Source organism: Hippopotamus amphibius, chromosome 15 (genome assembly GCF_030028045.1).
Source record: "Hippopotamus amphibius kiboko isolate mHipAmp2 chromosome 15, mHipAmp2.hap2, whole genome shotgun sequence".
In the NCBI taxonomy this organism is placed as follows: domain Eukaryota; kingdom Metazoa; phylum Chordata; class Mammalia; order Artiodactyla; family Hippopotamidae; genus Hippopotamus; species Hippopotamus amphibius.
In genome coordinates this window covers 14086854-14104944 of record NC_080200.1, presented here as the reverse complement: position 1 = coordinate 14104944, position 18091 = coordinate 14086854, and the positions used below count along the sequence as shown (strand labels likewise).

The 18091-nt window shown below is 37.3% G+C and overlaps 2 protein-coding genes across 2 annotated transcripts; both read left to right on the top strand.

The window, feature by feature from the left end:
* The first annotated feature begins 8377 nt into the window (after window positions 1-8377).
* LOC130836260 (olfactory receptor 1571-like) lies at window positions 8378-9367 on the top strand. The gene has a single exon (XM_057708324.1). The coding sequence runs from the start codon at window positions 8450-8452 to the stop codon at window positions 9365-9367; it is 918 nt and encodes a 305-aa protein (XP_057564307.1). The 5' UTR covers window positions 8378-8449.
* Window positions 9368-16799: 7432 nt separating this feature from the next.
* Window positions 16800-17558, top strand: LOC130836258 (olfactory receptor 7A10-like; the record flags this gene model as incomplete). Its single annotated transcript, XM_057708323.1, has 1 exon — window positions 16800-17558. A coding segment is annotated over one exon (759 nt), but the record flags the coding sequence as incomplete, so codon positions are not given.
* Window positions 17559-18091: the final 533 nt, after the last annotated feature.

Below are 18091 nucleotides of genomic sequence, written 5' to 3'. Positions count from 1 at the left end.
TCCTGGAAAGACTAATTTTAGTAAATAAAAGTGACCTAATATGGCCCTAGCCTAGAGATGACCTTAAATATGATGGAGAAAAATTTCAAGTCATACAATGCATTGCTATGTAAAATATATTTATATGCTGTACATCTACTCATTGGAGTTTGCAGGATTGATGTCCATGTGTAAGATAGTTTCTACATATGGTGAAGGATTGATTGGTGAGTTAAAATAATTTTTATTGAACTATCTTCACAGAAAACTGTCATTGTTGCTGATAATATGGCTTCTTGCTCTAAATGAAATATCTCCCAGATTCAAAGGATTGTCATAACCACTAAAGGAGTGGTCAATAATCATTATCTATATCTTCCATTATATGTCTTCTTTAAGCACAGGCATGTCTTCATCTTTATAGTCAAAGAATGTCTCAAGAGAGAGCTTGAATTCCTGTCTAGTCATGTGAATCAGGGTCACTAGTTTTCCTACACAAAAAATAAGTATCTTTTTAACCCTTCCCAGTTCCTTGGAAAGAAACTTCGATACTTTTTAATATGGTTGTCTTAAATAAATTTCAATAATGGAGTAATCATGAATATTGTCATAATGGATGATAACATGACAAAAAAGTGGCAGATTATTATAATTTCCCTCACTTCTGTTCATTTTCATCAGTTAGCTAATGCTGTGTAACAAGTTACCCTAAAAGCAAGTGATTAAATTATAGAGTGAGGAGTTGTTACTCTAATGGTCTCATCGTGAGTCTATAGTCAGCTGTGGGTCTCTACCTTGTGCTTCTACTTCTCATCCATGATGTAGTATGTGTCCCTGGTGCCCTTCTCTCTTGATTCAATATATGATGTTTCTGCTATTTATTTATTTTTATCTTCTACTTCATGGAAAAAAAAGAGTATCAAGTGTCAACTGGTTTAATTTACTGCAACTGTTCTTATATCCATATATGACACATCTTTCTTCTCATGTAGAGGAGATATCTCCTACCACTGCTCAGTGTGAGTCAGCTACCCATGCTCTAGATAGCTCCATGATCCATGCACTGCTAGATTTTGTCCTTCTAACTAATTTATTGGCATTATTTACATACTATAAACTGCATATGTTTAAAATGTAGTATTTGACAAATTAGAGAAGCCATTCATAGATAACAGGACATACTGCACAGTTCCATTTACATGTAATTCAAGAAAGTGCATGATAGGCTTTAATGGCTTTTTCATGTATTTGTTAAAAAATTTAATCTCCCTGACCCTTATCTTCCTTGTTCCTGAAGGAAATGTGGGATAGTACAAATAATTTCAGATGAGAGTTGCAAGAAATGAATGAAATATATGGATATATTTTGTTTTTCCCAAAGAAAATGTTCAAAAGTCATATGTACATATACATGTGTGTTTATTTGTATACATTTTATTTCAAATAAACATATGCACACATATTTGTACACAGTCTCATATTTTATGCGGAAATGAAATGAGAGGGAAAGTTGAAGAGGAGAGATGTGAAAAGAATAAATTAATATAAAATTAAATAATGTAGAAATTTAGACAAAAAGATTTAATGTAAATGGTAGACAACAATCATAATTACTTTTCCTATCTTACTACTTCAAGGGCATCAAAATCTGAAGCACATTTACATGTATGCAAAGAGAAAATCTCTACCAGATAAAGAGGCTGAATATCTCCAAATGGAATTTAAATTACCTCTTCTACTTAAGATGGGATTAAAACACAAAATATCTTTCCCCAGGGGAAGTTAATGAATGAATTGAGAAGTGCAATCTCAGTTTCCTGAACAAAATTTTACTGGATACATGTCTAGTCAATAGCTAATGCTAATATAAAATTTACTACACTAGCGATTTAAATAAATATATTTATGCTCCTACAATTCTGGAATTCAGAAGCTTGAAATAGGTCTCATTGGGCTAAAGATAACATGTTTGCATGGCTGAATTTCTTCTGGAAACTACAGGGAAGAATCTATTTACTTTCCTATTCCAAGCTCAGCTTACAGTAGGAAAAAATCTACATATATCCCTTACAATTAACAAATATTTCAACATGAGGGAGTAAATGACAACTCTTAACTAGTGATATAATTATGAAATTCTGAATGATTTTGGACAATGTGACATCAAGCTGAGGTGTGCAGTGCTTACGTTTCAAAGGAACACAGTTCTCCCCCTTGTCCTTGTTGAAGAGGAGAATAGCAGTTTTCTGTAGATGTCAGGGGCTGTGTCTCCACCACAAGTCAATGCTTTGGAGAGTCAAGGGATCTAATCCAGACAGGGATGTAATCTAGTCTTGAATTTAGAGAAAATTTTAAATTAGGTTTGGGATAAACTGCTGGAAGTTTAGACTTGGGAAGTCAGCAGAGTTCATGAGGAAGAACTAATAAGCACTGGATTCACTTGATTCTAACCTGCTCTCTTGGGAACACAGAATCTCCAGGATGTCTCCCTCCCTGTTCAGACTAGGGCCCCACAGGGAAATCATGTACATAGAGACTGGAGTAAAAAAAGGGGGAATGAGTTGATGAGCAGACATGAGGAGCTGTAAATATCTCCTCTGCTGCAGTCCCCCAGCCTGTGCAACCTTGGGCTGGATGGGGCATGCTTGTTGCATTCAGAGTCCTAAGTTTGGCTGTGAGACTCATGCCAGCCTCCTTCCCACTGTCTTTTGTGGGGCCAGAGCTTCAGTCTCCATCATCAACCATCCAGGAGGAATTTGGACTTCCACCCAGTGACCTTCCTTTCAGAGTTCCCAACCAGGTGAGTCCGAGAGTCCAGGAGGTCCTACGTGAAAGGGTCAGAGTAAATCAAATCCAAACATGTATACTTGAGGTCACCTGAGAGACACTTGCTGGGCCCAAAGCTCAGAGATTGCTAATTGTTTGCTTATCTGATTAACTAATTAATGCCTTTATTTATTGTGCTAAAAAGAAGTGAACGTGAACTCAGCAACACAGGGGTGACTGTTGACTATTAAGTGACGGCAGCCTGCTAGAGGAAGGAAAGGGTGGCATACAGTGCTTCCAGTAAAAGTAGTTTTGCACTAAAAGGGAGTAAAAAAAAATATTGGATATTGTGGTATGTCCAGTGAATTGGATATATATTTTTTAATTTTATTTATTTATTTATTTATTTATTTATTTATTTATTTATTATTTTTTGGGGGGTACACCAAGTTCAATCATTGGATATTTTTTAAAAATTTTAAGATGGGGCACATTTGACAATGTTTCCATATTCATGAGAAAGATCCAGACCAATGCATTGCTTGCAAACATTACCCTGCAACCGCAGTTCATGAGACTTTAATTTCACATTATCTTCTTTCACTCTGGGGGTTCATGTGAAAAAATGCATTTGATAAGTAAAAATGGAATATGCTAAATAGCTCTATTTTACAATTATTTTATTGCCTGTGAAGCTGAATATGTCTGTGGGTTAGTTATTCCCTTGTTTTCTCTATTGTAAATTGTCTGTACAAGTTCTTTATATTTGTACAGTGGGGCCAGAATGTTTCTACTTTTGTTTTCAATGACATACTTTCAAGCAAGAAATTGGAGTTTTTTCCACCAACTTTGCTGTTTGTTACTGAGTTATGCTGTGTATACACAGATGTATATGTAAGGGGATTGTGAGGGTTTATTAGCACAGTGTTATCAAATCTATCACTCAGTCCTATTATGTTTCTTACATTTTTTTTCTGACTGAAAAATTGGGCTCTCATTCTAATATTTTTTACGTGCAAATCCTTGCTGTAAATAAAGTGAAAGTGAATGTCCTTCTGTGTACTTAAGTGCTAACAAAAAAACTTTCATGTATATTACCAACTTTTTAAAATAAATTTATTTATTGGCTGCATTGGGTCTTCGTTGCTGCGTGTGGGCTTTCTCTAGTTGCGACTACTCTTCGTTGTGATGCACGAGCTTCTCATTTCAGTGGCTTCTCTTGTTGCGGAACACGCTCTCTAAGGTGTGCAGGCTTTAGTAGTTGTGGCACACAGGCTCAATAGTTGTGGCTCACGGTCTCTAGAGCACAGGATCAGTAGTTGTGGTGCGTGGGTTTAGTTGCTCTGCAGCATGTGGGATCTTCCCCACCAGGGATCGAACCCATGTCGCCTGCATTGGCAGGAGGATTCTTAACGACTGCTGCACCGGGGAAGTCCACCAACCTGTCTTTACAATTCTGTATTTCCTTATTGTTTCCTTTTGCCTGTGTGATTAGGTTGATACCTAAATGTTGCATAATCTTCAACTATCTCATGTAAGGCATTCTTATTATATTTCACTAAAAATCACCTTTACCTTCCATAAGCATATGTGAATCCGTATGCCTTTATACAGGATGAAATTGTAACTTAGATACTGCTTCTTCCACAATTTTACAAGCTCTTCCCTTAAATTCTTTCATTTCCAAGTCTTTGAGACTTTACCTGGAGTTAGAGACTCATGTTGATATTATTAATTTTTTTATTATCTAATATCTTTGTCTAATTAATTTTAAATTTTCATTTAGTTTTGCTTCATACAGTTGTCTTGATGCCACTAATTTAATCTAACTATATTCTTACCAATTCCTTATTTTATACATTCTTAATCTTTTATACATATAGGTGAATTCACTTAATTGTACAGCAGAAACTAATGCACCATTGTAAAGCAATTATGCTCCAATAAAGATGTATAAAAAATAAAAATAAAAATATTAAAACAAAATAAAACGGAAAAACTTATCTTTCTATATTCATACACTTTTATACAACTGCAGGATTAGAATGCTATGTACATCATAGATGCTCATTATGCTTTATGCTCATTTATCTTTGATTCTACCAGTTTCCACTTTTCCTTCTTACTCAGTAATACCTCATGGGCTTGCCTCCAATTCACTAGTGTAATGCTGATTCATTATTTCAATGTCTGCATAAAATTTCATGGTGTGTCTGTACTGCTCACACTTTGAAAGCTTTACATATTCTTCCTCAGTACATTGCTATTACAACAAATACACAAAAGTATTTTGAGATTGTTACATTAAAATTCTAGTTCCACACAGAGGCAGTATTTTTCTCCCAGTGGCCTGTGAACAATGTTTAGAGACATTTGGACATCACACGGGGAGGTGTCAACAGAGGCCAGGGATGTGGTAAATACCTTACAAAACCTGGGAATCACACACCACAAAGAACAGTCTGGCCCAGAATGTCAAAAGTGCTGGACCTGTGACACCCTGAGTAAAGGATATCTGTATTTTTAATATTTATGGCTGTATTCAGATAATATTCCAACCTTATTACATTTCACATTTCAGTCAGCAAAATTAGAGATTACCCCTTTGTTACCTGTTTACAAGTTCCAAACCCAATCATTGTGACAGCACTTTTTGTTTTCTCAGGCTACTGGGTGTGAAGGAGATTTATGGTTGATTTTGTAAACTATTACTGAGTTTGATCAAAGATTTATGTATTTGATCATATTTTATTTGCCTATTATGATTCTTTCATGCTTGTATATTAAATGCCTATTTTCTACATTTATCAATGTGTCAAATTAATTTCAAAATTACTATTTCCCAACTGATCTTTGGTTCCATATTTTTGGTGAAAACATCTTTTAAATTTCGCAAATAGGTCTACCTTCTCACTTCTGAGGTTCTTACCTTATGCAGCATGGTTTTCTCTACCTTTAGATTTTGTATTCTGTTTTCTAGATGTTTATTTAAAGTATAGTGGTTACTCTTACATTGAGAGTGTAACCTCTGTGATTTTTTTGGAGGATGTCTGAGGGTGAGGAGAAAATTCATTTTCTTCCAGATAGATTCTTGCCATTTTGTATATTGTTTCAGTTTCTGCTTTTCTCTCCATTCAATTTACTAAAGTTGTTTTAAACCCACTCTAGTAAACTTGTTTTCATTCTCTTTCCATTCTTATTATTTCATAACTTTTCATATTCTTAAGTGTGTTCAATATAAGTGCTCATATATTCACTACTTATATGAAAATACAAAGGTGAACACAGCAGATGAAGTCCCTATTCTTTTGGATTATGCAGTGTAGAGGTGAAGCTTGTATAATGAAATAAAAGTGTTGTGACATAATGTCCTTGGGCATAATCATACAGAGTTATTCATGTTAAAATATAGAATTTTCATGGTGTGGCAGGATTTATAGGGCAAGGTCTGGGGAGGCTTTTGCATGTTGGATGAAGTCCATAAACAAGACTACAGTGTGCCCATTGTATTTGTCAAAAAAATTAAAAAATAAAAGAGATCAAAACCCAAATCCCAATAATAACAATGAAAAGACGCCATTTTAGAAACGGGAAAAAGAGGCTTGCCTCAGACCCTATCAGACCATATAGAAACCAATTGGTAAAATAAATAGGGAATAGGAACAGGAAAAACAAGACTTACCCTCTTTGATAATAAAACACTCTATATTCAATATCCTGTGATAAATCATATTGGAAAAATATAAAAAAAAATAATGTAAAATACCCAACTTTTGTTGTACTTTCTTTTTGTGAAGTTTCATTTATTTTTCTCTTGCAATGTTTATACTATAAGGTGTTTGCCATCATAAAAATATAACTACTTTGGATTTTGAACAGTTTTGTTTTTGCTTTTATTGTTTACCACATGTCAACGGGATGTAATAAGGGTTGGAATGCCCCCAGAACCACAGAAGATTTTTTTTCCTAACAGCCTCTAGAGGCTACCTGAATTTAGGAGATCTTTTTTTTTTTTCTCTGTCTATTGAACATATTTTTCATATTTATTTCAGTATAGTGTAGAAAATGGCCATATCAATACAGAGCTCCAAGTTTATTTTTCAATGGGAGGCTTACCACTTGGAACTTCTGGGTACCATTTCTAAAACCTTTACGGGAAAGAAAATTCATCTGGCCAGCTTGCATCAACTCCACTCCTAGCCTAATCAGCGTGGCTGGGGATGGGAATGGCATGGCAGCCCCACACTGAGCTTCTATTCCAAAGTGACTGATAACACAAAGTGCAGAACTAAATAAACAAAAGTTACTAAGGAGGGAATTCATTGCAATTCTTGGGGTCACCTTTATAACAAGAATAATAAAGTGCAAGAGGTACATAGTATGGATGATGGACTGCCTGTGTCTTGAAGTTCCAGCAGCACAGAGAAGCCACTTCACTCTCGGACTTTCTCTCACATATCTCATCACTCCCCCTCTTGCTCTTTCATCTTTGCAACATCAGCTTCCATTTTATGACAAACATCTGAAGCAAGAAGTTTCCTAGGGTCCTTGCCCTGCCATCCACAGGATTGACAAGGAGAATCATCACCACTGACAACCATTTTTTTTAACTAACGGTTGGAAATGATGCTAATCTTTTGACATAGATTGTCAACCTCCTCAGGAAGATAAGTACCCCTATTCCAACTATTTGTGTAAAGATGTAAACATTTAGAATGGTTCCTTTGCCTCTTGAAGTTCACACAGATATTATGTGGTAGAAGTGTCTTTTATCATTTTCATTAAAAAATCTCCCACTATTGTGCATGTCTATTTGTAAATTCTGAATTTATTCTCTTTGCTCATTTTTCAAGTGGGATATTGAATCGATAAGCTGACGATATTATAAAGATATCACTATTTTCTCATTCGAATATATTTTTTTTCTGCTTTATTAATTACTCTGGGCTTAAGGGGATATACAGAGCGCAAGGAACAACACATGGATGGGACTCTCTGTGTCTTGAAGCTTAGCAATAGTGCGGAAGCCAGTTTGTTCCCCAGCATCCTCTGACACAACCCTTCATCATCCTCTGTTTTGCATTCCACCAAACACTGGATTACTTTTGAGCCTTGAATATCTGAAAAAAGACATTCAGGGTCATTGTATTGGCTCTTTTCCCTACAGGACACATACATCACCCTGATAATGTCTTGTCACCTCTGTGTCTTCCTTGGATTCTCTTTTCAAATGTCCCCTTATTTGTAGGTTAACTGAACTCCCAGTGAAAAATAACGCCCCGTCTATTCTCTTTTATACCTGCATTTTTTTTTCCTTCATAGCACCTGACACCATCTGGTATGGTATATATTTGCCTATAGACTTTCTCTATGATTGGATTATAGGGACTTTCGTAGGGCAAAGTCTGACACAAGAATTCATAGACAGAGAAGTCACAGCGACCCCCTTAAGGGGAAGAGTTCCATACAAAATATACACATATACATTCATTGCTTAACTTCAAAATAGTAATTGCAGCATCCCACCTATTTTAATAATGCCCATTGGTATGAAAATTAGTCTTATTATTGTTATTTTTTTCTTTTCTAGTCATCACGTATACCATATGAACCCAGTAATAATATGCACATTTCAGAATTTCTTCTTCTGGGATTATCAAATGAACCAGAATTGCAGCCCCTCATATTTGGGTTTTTCCTCTCCATGTACCTCATCACTGTGTTTGGAAACCTGCTCATCATCCTGGCTGTCGGCTCAGACTCCCACCTCCACACACCCATGTACTTCTTCCTCTGCAACCTGTCCTTTGCAGACATTTGTTTCATCTCCACCATAATCCCGAAGATGCTGTGGAACATCCAGACTCACAGCAAAGTCATAACCTATGAAGGCTGCATTACCCAGATGTATTTTTTAATATTCTTTGGGGGACTGGACGTCTTCCTCCTGACTGTGATGGCCTATGACCGGTTTGTGGCCATCTGTCACCCTCTGCACTACACAGTCATCATGAACCCCCGGCTCTGTGGTCTCCTGGTTCTGTCATCTTATATTATCAGTTTCCTGTATTCCTTGGTACAAAGCTTAATGGTGGTGCAGCTGTCCTTCTGTACAAACTGGGAAATCCCACACTTTTTCTGTGAAACCAATCAGATGGTCAAACTTGCCTGTTCTGACACCTTCATCTGTGACACTGTGATGTATTTTGCAGCAGTGCTGCTGGGTGGTGGTTCCCTTGCTGGTATCCTTTACTCTTACTCTAAGATAGTTTCCTCTATACGTGGAATCTCATCAGCTCAGGGTAAGTATAAAGCATTTTCCACCTGTGCATCTCACCTCTCCATTGTCTCCTTATTTTATTGTTCAGCCCTAGGAGTGTACATTAGCTCTGCTGAAACCCACAGCTCACACTCAAGTGCAGTCACCTCCGTGATGTGTACTGTAGTCACATCCATGCTGAACCCTTTCATCTACAGTCTCAGGAATAAAGACATAAAAGAAGCTCTGAAAATATTATTTGGGAAGAAAACTATAAAAAGGATAACTGTCCTGGGGTGGAAAACTGCCATTGATTGCAGGGCTCAAAACCTCAGAGCCATAAATTGTGATTTTTCAATCTGACTTTGAAAGTAGAACTCGCTCTTTACAATTCTGACTAGAATTTTTATTTTTTTGACTTCCATTTATCTATACAATTTATCTCACTTTATTAAGCTTTCTTCTCTCTCTAATATTAAAAATTTCCCTTTATTGTCTTCTTATTCCAAATTTATTGTCAATCTAGGATATGAAATATTTGGATATTCCCATTTATCTCTTGGGCTACATGCATTTCTTAATAATTTTTCCCAGATGAAAAATGGAATTCCATGTAATATTTCTTTAGGTTTCCTAAGAACATGGTTATAGGTTATACTAACCCTATAAAAAAAACACACACACACACATTTGGCTACTAAGTTCGCGTATGTGTTTATAGGAGAGGACAATCTGAGACCACAGTTTTTCTCTATATATGCACTAATCTTTGTGTACCACTAACTTAGCTGCTCTTCATAATAAGGTAGATTAATATACAGTGTGTATGATAGCAGGTCCTTTGTTTTTATTCTCCTCACTAGGATCCTGTTCTCTTCCTCTCCTGTGTGAGCACAGAGCCGGCACTAGCCCCCGATTAAAACTGATTATCAAATACATGTCTCCTAGTCATCTCTGCACAGACACAGAAATTTGAATAAACAGTTAAATTCATATGACCTTGAATATGATAAAGCAAATTTTGATTTATACTTTGGGTTACTCTGCATAATACTTCTTACTCAAGATGTACATTTATCCTTTGGAGTATGAAATATGTCCCTTATGTAAGGGGGTTGATTCTTTTGTGTGAAGTTTTGGATGGCGTGTTATTTTTCATTGAATTACTGACTATATCTTCTTCAAATCTTCCAGTGATGCCTGCAAATACAACTCGTTCCATTGCTTTAAATAAAATATCTTGTCCTTTTCTAAATTTCATCATAAACACTAAAGGGGCAGTGAATGATCAATATCAATTATTCTATATCTTCTATGCAAAGACATTTCTCTGGGAGAGCTCTCATCAATTGATATCCCAAGGGGCTGGGAGTAATCTGGTGGTCCAACCTTCTGGACTTGGATCTCCCACTTTGGAGGCTCAGGCCTGTCCCCTGGCTGGAGCACCAAGACCCCACAAGCCACCAGGTGTAAACAACACATATTTAAAATGCACAGGCGATAGTTGGAGGAGAGGCACATTCCCTGGATGATGTCAGCAAGATGGTTGTATAGAAATTTCTAACTCTCCTCCCCTCCCATCAATTTGAACAATAATCTGTGTAGAACAATCCCTTCACAAGTGTAAGGGTTCCAGGCCAGTGATTACAGCACCTGGGTGGAACAGATTAATAAGAGAAGAAAGTAGTAAAAACAGTTTTCTGTTACCCTCATCACCACATCACCATTCTTCCACAACTGGGCAGCTCAGTATGGAGACAGACACCCTCCCCATGGTGGGAGGAAACTGACGCAAGGGCCTGACTTCACCATGGACCCCTACACCAGGCCATACCAGCACCAGACCAGCTACTGCAGCACCAGATCCTGGCCCGCCCCAGCACCAGGACACACCCTGCAGCCTCAGGCTCCAGGCAGACTTCCCCAGAGGGAGGCTCCAGTGCAACAATGTTCCCACCCACCCAAGCCTGAGGGCAGCCCCGATTGGCCCAAACTGTAGGCTGGTCCTAAGAACCTAGGATACAGTATGACTGCTGATACCCCAGGCTCCAAGCTCATCTAAACACCAAGCCAATCTAAGCAGCCCCAACCTCCAGCAAGACTTGTGTTAGCCAAAGCTTTCAGCCCACCCCCAGCACGAGGCCACTACTTACAGCCCAAATGCCTGACCCATCCCACGGTTTCCTGATGCCTCATCAGCCCCCATAAACCCAGGGTCTAGGTCTGCCCCCAGGGCCCCAAGCACCAGGCCTCACCACTCACCTGCCCAGGCACAGGACCTGCCCACCTTAGGACTCCAGAAGGGAGCCTACCAAAAGACATCACCATGTGACCCATCCGGAATCATGACAGGCTGACTGGTGAAGGACTTTCCCTGCCAGAGCCAATATGCAGACACTGGAAGAGGCACCTACTTCTTTAAATGCACAGACAGACACCAATGCAAAGCCACAAGGATCACAAATAATCCGGAAAAATAAACCACTAACGGAAACTAATAAAGCTCCAATGACTGGCCCTAAAGAAACACAAATCTATAAACCATCTGACAAAATATTCATAATAATCCTCTTAGAAAAATTTAATAAATTACATGAGAAAAAAAAACAGATAACGAAGCAAACTTAGGGAAAAAACAATTATTTCTTTTGTGTGCAGATGTAATTTGGTTCATATTCTCAAGGTGACACATAATATAGAGGCCAGAACTCAACCAATAGATGGTAGTAAGGGAGGGATCCGTTTCAATTCATGCGATGTCTTTGCAACCAGATTAATAAAGTGTAAAGGTGCATAGTGTGGAGCAGGGGCACCTGTGACTTGAAGTTGCATCCACAGCAGGGAGGCCACATTGTTTCACAACATTCTCTGACACCGTCTCACCGGCTGACATATTGTATGATTACTTTTATTTCCTTGTATTCTTTCTCCATCATTGGATCGCACAGATGTCTGTTTTTAGCACCCAATACTCATTGCATAGACAGTGCCTGGAAAAGGCTTGGCACTCAATATATATTCCTCAATTTCATGAAATATATTTTCAGTAAAACATGGTATGCATTACGCTTGATGAACAGGCTGAGAGCATAAAAGGAACTCCTAATGTGCAATGGAAATAAGATACCCTTGTCAACTACAATTGGCACTTGCCATGGGCACTTGCCATCTACCTCTGCAAGGGTGAAATCATGTGCTGCTGCAGCTGCTTTCAACACCTCCCTGAAAGGAGTTCAGGGTAGAAAGCTTAAATGAGGCACTTTGCGTTCTGTGAAAAATTGGCAGAACAGGTCTTTAGATAGTCATATATTTTCAGGATCCAACTTTATGAGCCCAATTCTTGTATCCCCTCATATCTAGAGAAACATTAAAATCCTTCATGGTGACGACTGCTCCTCATAACTAGCAGTAACCTTCTGTAAACAATATGTGCTTGATTGCATGTTTTTCTCTTTCACTGAAACCAAATATATACTGATCTTCCCCCCTGCCTCTTTGGGATCATTTCTCAGAACTATCTGGGATGCTGTCTCCTGGGCTGCAGTCCTCATTTTGCCCCAAATAAAACTAAACTCACAACTCTCAGGCTGTGCATTTTTTTAAGTCGACACCCAAAAAAGGATCAAATCCAAACACAAAATATTGAAATGAATTTCTCTACTCTAAAATAAAAATGTGGCATTTATTTGAGATTAATACAAGTTTACATGAAAATGTCATTTAAACTTTAAAAAAGATTTAGTAGTCACATGAACCACATGGAACCTGGAAAAGGCACATGAATTTCAGAATGACCTCAGAACTGCACCCACTCCCCATATTAGGCCTTTTCCTTTCCATCTTCAATGCCAACTGCATAGCATCTTTTTTTAAATTTAATTTATTTTTTAATCTCTTTATTGAAATATAATTGCTTTACACTGTTGTGCCAGTTTTTGCTGTACAACAAAGTGAATCAGCTGCATTTATATATACATATCCCCATATCCCCTCCCTCCCATGACTCCCTCCCACCCTCCCTATCCCAGCCCTCTAAGTCATCACCTGATGAATAGCATCTTTAAAGGTCTCCAATGATGCCAATTCTCCTTCCTTTCTCTTCCACATCTAGAGAATCACTGTGTTTACATTAGTCTAAGGTGGATAATTTGGGCTAATTTTCTTATCTTAAGCACATGACTAATAACTTTTTTCCATTTCCTGTTTTAATCACCCTGATATGTAAACAAATATACTCAAAAGTTCTTCAGTTTAGGATATAACATCTTTTGGAATCCCTTATTCTGTCTACCACAAAGTCTTTTTAATATATATTTTATTTAATGTCTCCCAAGAACTATCATATTTAAAAGATCTGGACACAATGTATCACTACCTATTAAGTGAGCAAAAAGCTTTTCTTTCAAAACACATACATAAAAGATCCTTGATGGAGAAGACTAAAATTATGTATTCTTGACTGTAATGCAGGACCACTGCCTTACTACTCAAACAGTGATCCCCACAGCTTAAACAATACCTAAGAGCTGGTTATAAATGCAGTCCCAGGAGTATTAGAGACCTGATGAATCAGAATTTGCATTTGAACCACAAACACTGGAGATTTGTTTGCGTGATAAACTTATAGAAGTTCTGGTCTAAGATAGATTTTCTTATCTTCTCACTGTTGGCATTTGGGGCAGGAAAATTAATTGCATTGGGTGCTGTCCTGTGGTATATAGGAAATTAGTAGCATCCCTTTAGATATTGCCAAATATCCCCAGGGGCAAAATCATCTCTGGCTGAGAATCACTTTGTGAGGTTCTACATTAAATTTAAAAGGCCATTCCTCTTATGAAGAGGGAAATATAGTTTTCTGAAAATATCAGGGATTGTGTCCCTACCAAAAGTCAAAATTTGAAGTTCTTAGGAAAGTAATCAAGACAGAATCCCCAGTCTCAGACTTATAAGAAAATTTTAACTGAGGATTATATAAAGGTCATGGGGGTTTAGACCTATGGAAGGCAGGAGAGTTAATGAAAACTGAATTTACCTGGCTTACATCCTAGTCTCCTAGGAACAGAGAATCAGCAGAAAAAATTTCCATGCTCTCTAGACCACAGTCCCACTGGGAAATCATGTACATGGACGTGGTAGTACAGGAGTGAAATGCACCTAATGAGCAGACAGAGAGAGCTGTAACTATCTCCTCTGCTGCAGTCCCTCAGGCAGTACAACCTTGGCTTGGGTGGGACATGGTTAGTGCTTTTGTAGTCCTACATCTGGCTCAGGGAAGGTCCCCTCCAGCTCTCTTGTGGGGACCAAGTTTCAGTCTCCACCATCCACCACCCAGGGAGGAATTCCACACAGAGAGTTCCCATACTGGTGAGTTCTACAGCCCAACAGACACTTCAGGAAGGTATCAGAGAATATGGAAGCCAATTGTGTTTACCTGAAGTCACCTGAAAGCCAGTCCAGCCTAGCCCAGGGCCCAGAGATCACTGCGGTTGTTTGCTCGTTTGAGTGATAAATCAATGTATTTTTATGATGCTAAAAAGAGATGTGAGCATTGAACTCAGCAATGCAAGAATCAATGATGACAGCTAAATCTTAGTAATAGAAACCTAATCAGAAGAGGGAATAGGAGGCATGACGTGCTTCCAGTAAAATAAAACTTATGTCCAAGGACCTTATTAATTAATGGGAGTAAACAAATAGGATATTAGCTGTGGAGGGATGTTCAGGAAAGCGATGGAATTTCTTTTTATTTTTAAGATAGTGCCTATTTGACTCTATATAAGAAAATCAAGACTAAGTTATGCCTGCAAATGAATGTTTGAGATAGCATTTCATAAGACATATATTTCAGAGTATCTTCTGTCATGCAGGGTATTCATGTGAATAAAATAATTTTATATGTGAAAAGGGATATGCTAACCAGCTTTACTCTGAAACTATTTATTACCTGTGAGGCTGAATATATACGTGGATTTGTTAGATATCTACTTTCTTCATGCAAATAATCTGTGTCACACATTTGCTTTACTATTATGGGTTGGAGTATTTTTACTCCTGTCTTTCATTGAATTCTTCAAAACAACTGATTGAAGTTTTTCCACAAACTGACTGTCATTTAGTTCTTTTATGTAATAGAAATGTTTGAGGTGAACAGTCAGTGTTTACAAATTTTTTGTAATCAAATCAATCAGTCAGACATAGGGTGCTCTCTCCACTGCTTTTTTTGTTTAAGCTCTTTATTGGAATATAATTGCTTTACACTTTTGTACCAGCTTTTGAGGTACACCAAAGTGAATCAGCTATATTTATACATATATCCCCATATCCCCTCCTTCCCATGACTCCCTCCTTTGTCATAGATTAATTGACCATATAAGTGTGGGTTTATTTATGGGATCCCAATTGTGTTAAATGTGTGTGTCTGTTTTTATGCTAGTACCATGCTGTTTTGATGGCTGTAGCTTTGTAATGTATTTTGAAATCAAAAGGTGTGATGACTCTAGCTCTGTCCTTCTTTCTCAAGATTGCTTTGTATATTTACATTTCTTTGCAGTTTCTTATGAATTTCAGGATTGCTTATCTGTTTCTGTGAAAAATGCCATTGAAATCTTGATAGAGATTGCATTGGATTCGTAGATTGCTCTGAGTAATATGAACATTTTAGCAATAACAATTCTTCCAATACATGAACATGGGATATCACCCATTTATTTGTGTCTTCTTTAATTCCTTTCATCAATATCTTGTAGTTTTCAGTGTAGAAATATTTGACCTCCTTAGTTGAATTTATTCTAAAGCATTTTATTGTTTTTGATGCTATTATAAATGATATTGTTATCTTTATTTCCTTTTATGATAATTTGTTGTTAATTTATAAAATTGCTAACTTATTTTTGTTATTTTTGTATCCTTCACTTTTAATGAATTTGTTTATTAGCACTAACACTTTTGGTAGAATTTTTAGGATTTTATGTATATATATTATGTATATATTATAAATGTATATATATATGGAAACGTCATCTGCAAATATAGACAATTTTACATCATCTGCAAATAAAGACAATTTTACTTATTCTTTTCTAAATCTAATGTGTTTTATTTCTCTTTGTTGCCTTAATATTTTGGCTAGAACTTCTAGTACCATGTGGAATAGAAGTGGTGAGAGTGGGTACCCTTGTCTTGCTCCTGATCATACAGGTAAAACTTTCATTTTTTAACATTTAGTATGAAGTTAACTGTGGGCCTGTCATATATGGTCTTTAAGGATTTTTGGGAATTTTGTTTTTCATTATAATACACTCAAAGTCCAGACAGTACTAGGAAAAATTTCAGCAATCAATATACATTTCAGAAATAAAGGATAGAATTTCTCATTCAGGGTGGAACATGATATCTTGATGAAAAAGCTAAAATTGCAAAAATTTCCTAATCAGAGATGGCAAGAGGGAATCCCACAGAGAAACAGCTCCACATACAAAATATTGGTATTAATTTTGTGCCTGCAAAATATAAACTTACCATTTAAATTATGTTGGTTAAAACCATTTGTGTAAAAATTACTCATGAGATTTTTCTCTTTCCTTATACTCAACTCCAACACATGGAACAAGGAAATCTTACAGGAGTTTCAGGATTTCTTCTTCTGGGATTTTCAGAGGAAAGAGAATTGCAGCCTGTCTTATTTGTACTTTTCCTCTTCATGTACCTGATCGCTGTGTTTGGAAACCTGGCCATCATCATGGCCACCATCTCTGACTCCCACCTCCACACACCCATGTACTTCTTCCTCTCCAACCTGTCCTTTGTAGACATCTGTTTCACCTCCACCACCATCCCAAAGATGCTGTGGAACATTGAGACCCAGAGCAAACTGATAACCTATAAAAGCTGCATCACTCAAACGTATTTTTTCATACTCTTTGTAGGACTGGATGACTTCCTCCTAACAGTAATGGCCTATGACCGCTTTGTGGCCATCTGTTACCCCCTGAATTACAAGGTCATCATGAGCCTCCAGATCTGTGGAGTTCTGGTTTTGGTTTCCTGGATCATCAGTGTCCTGCATTCTTTTTTACAAACCTTAATGGTTTTGCAGCTTTCCTTCTACACACACACAGAAATCCCTCATTATTTCTGTGAACTTAATCATTTGCTCCAACTTGCCTGTTCTGATACCTTTCTTAATGACATAGTGATGTATTTTGCAGCTCTGCTTCTGGGTGGTGTTCCCCTGGCTGGTATCTTTTACTCATACTCTAAGATAGTGTCTTCCATACATGGAATATCATCAGCTCAGGGTAAGTATAAAGCATTTTCCACCTGTGCATCTCATCTCTCAGTTGTCTTCTTATCTTATTGTACGTGCTTAGGAGTATACCTTAGCTCTGCTGTTACTCACATCTCACACTCAAGTGCAGCAGCCTCGGTGATGTACACTGTGGTCACACCCATGCTGAACCCCTTCATTTATAGTCTGAGGAACAAGGACACAAAGAGGGCTCTGAAAAGATTTGTTGGACTTGAAGCTGCAAAGGGACAATTGTCCTGGAGTTGAACAAGAATGTGTGATTTCAGTTTTCATAACCTTGGAGCTAGAAGGTGCATTTTCAACAGTTTTACCTTTTATCATTTTCCTACATTCCCGAATTATTCTCAACCTTGGATGAGAAAATTCAGGGCATTCTCATTGATCATGTGAGTATTTGAATTTCTTAAGAAAAATTCTTTTCTCAATTAAAGCATATGATACCAAGTCACTTTTTTGTTTGCTTTACTAAAAGAATAGTCAAGAGTGGTACACTCCTTTGGAAAAAATACACTTGGAAACCATCACTTTTCTGTGTTTATATCAGAGGAAAATCTCAGACCAGTTTTCCCTTTTGACTCTGTTATTTTTCTATATCTCTATCTTAACTTCCTGCTAATCTTGATTCTAATATGTATTGGGTTTTATACAGAGTCGTTGGGTTTTTTTTATTCTCTTCATTAGGATCCTGTTTTCTTATTCAATTCCATGTCCATAATCCCCACCATGGCCACTGGCAAAAATAGATCACTAGGTATGTGTCTCCATGTGTATTCTACAAG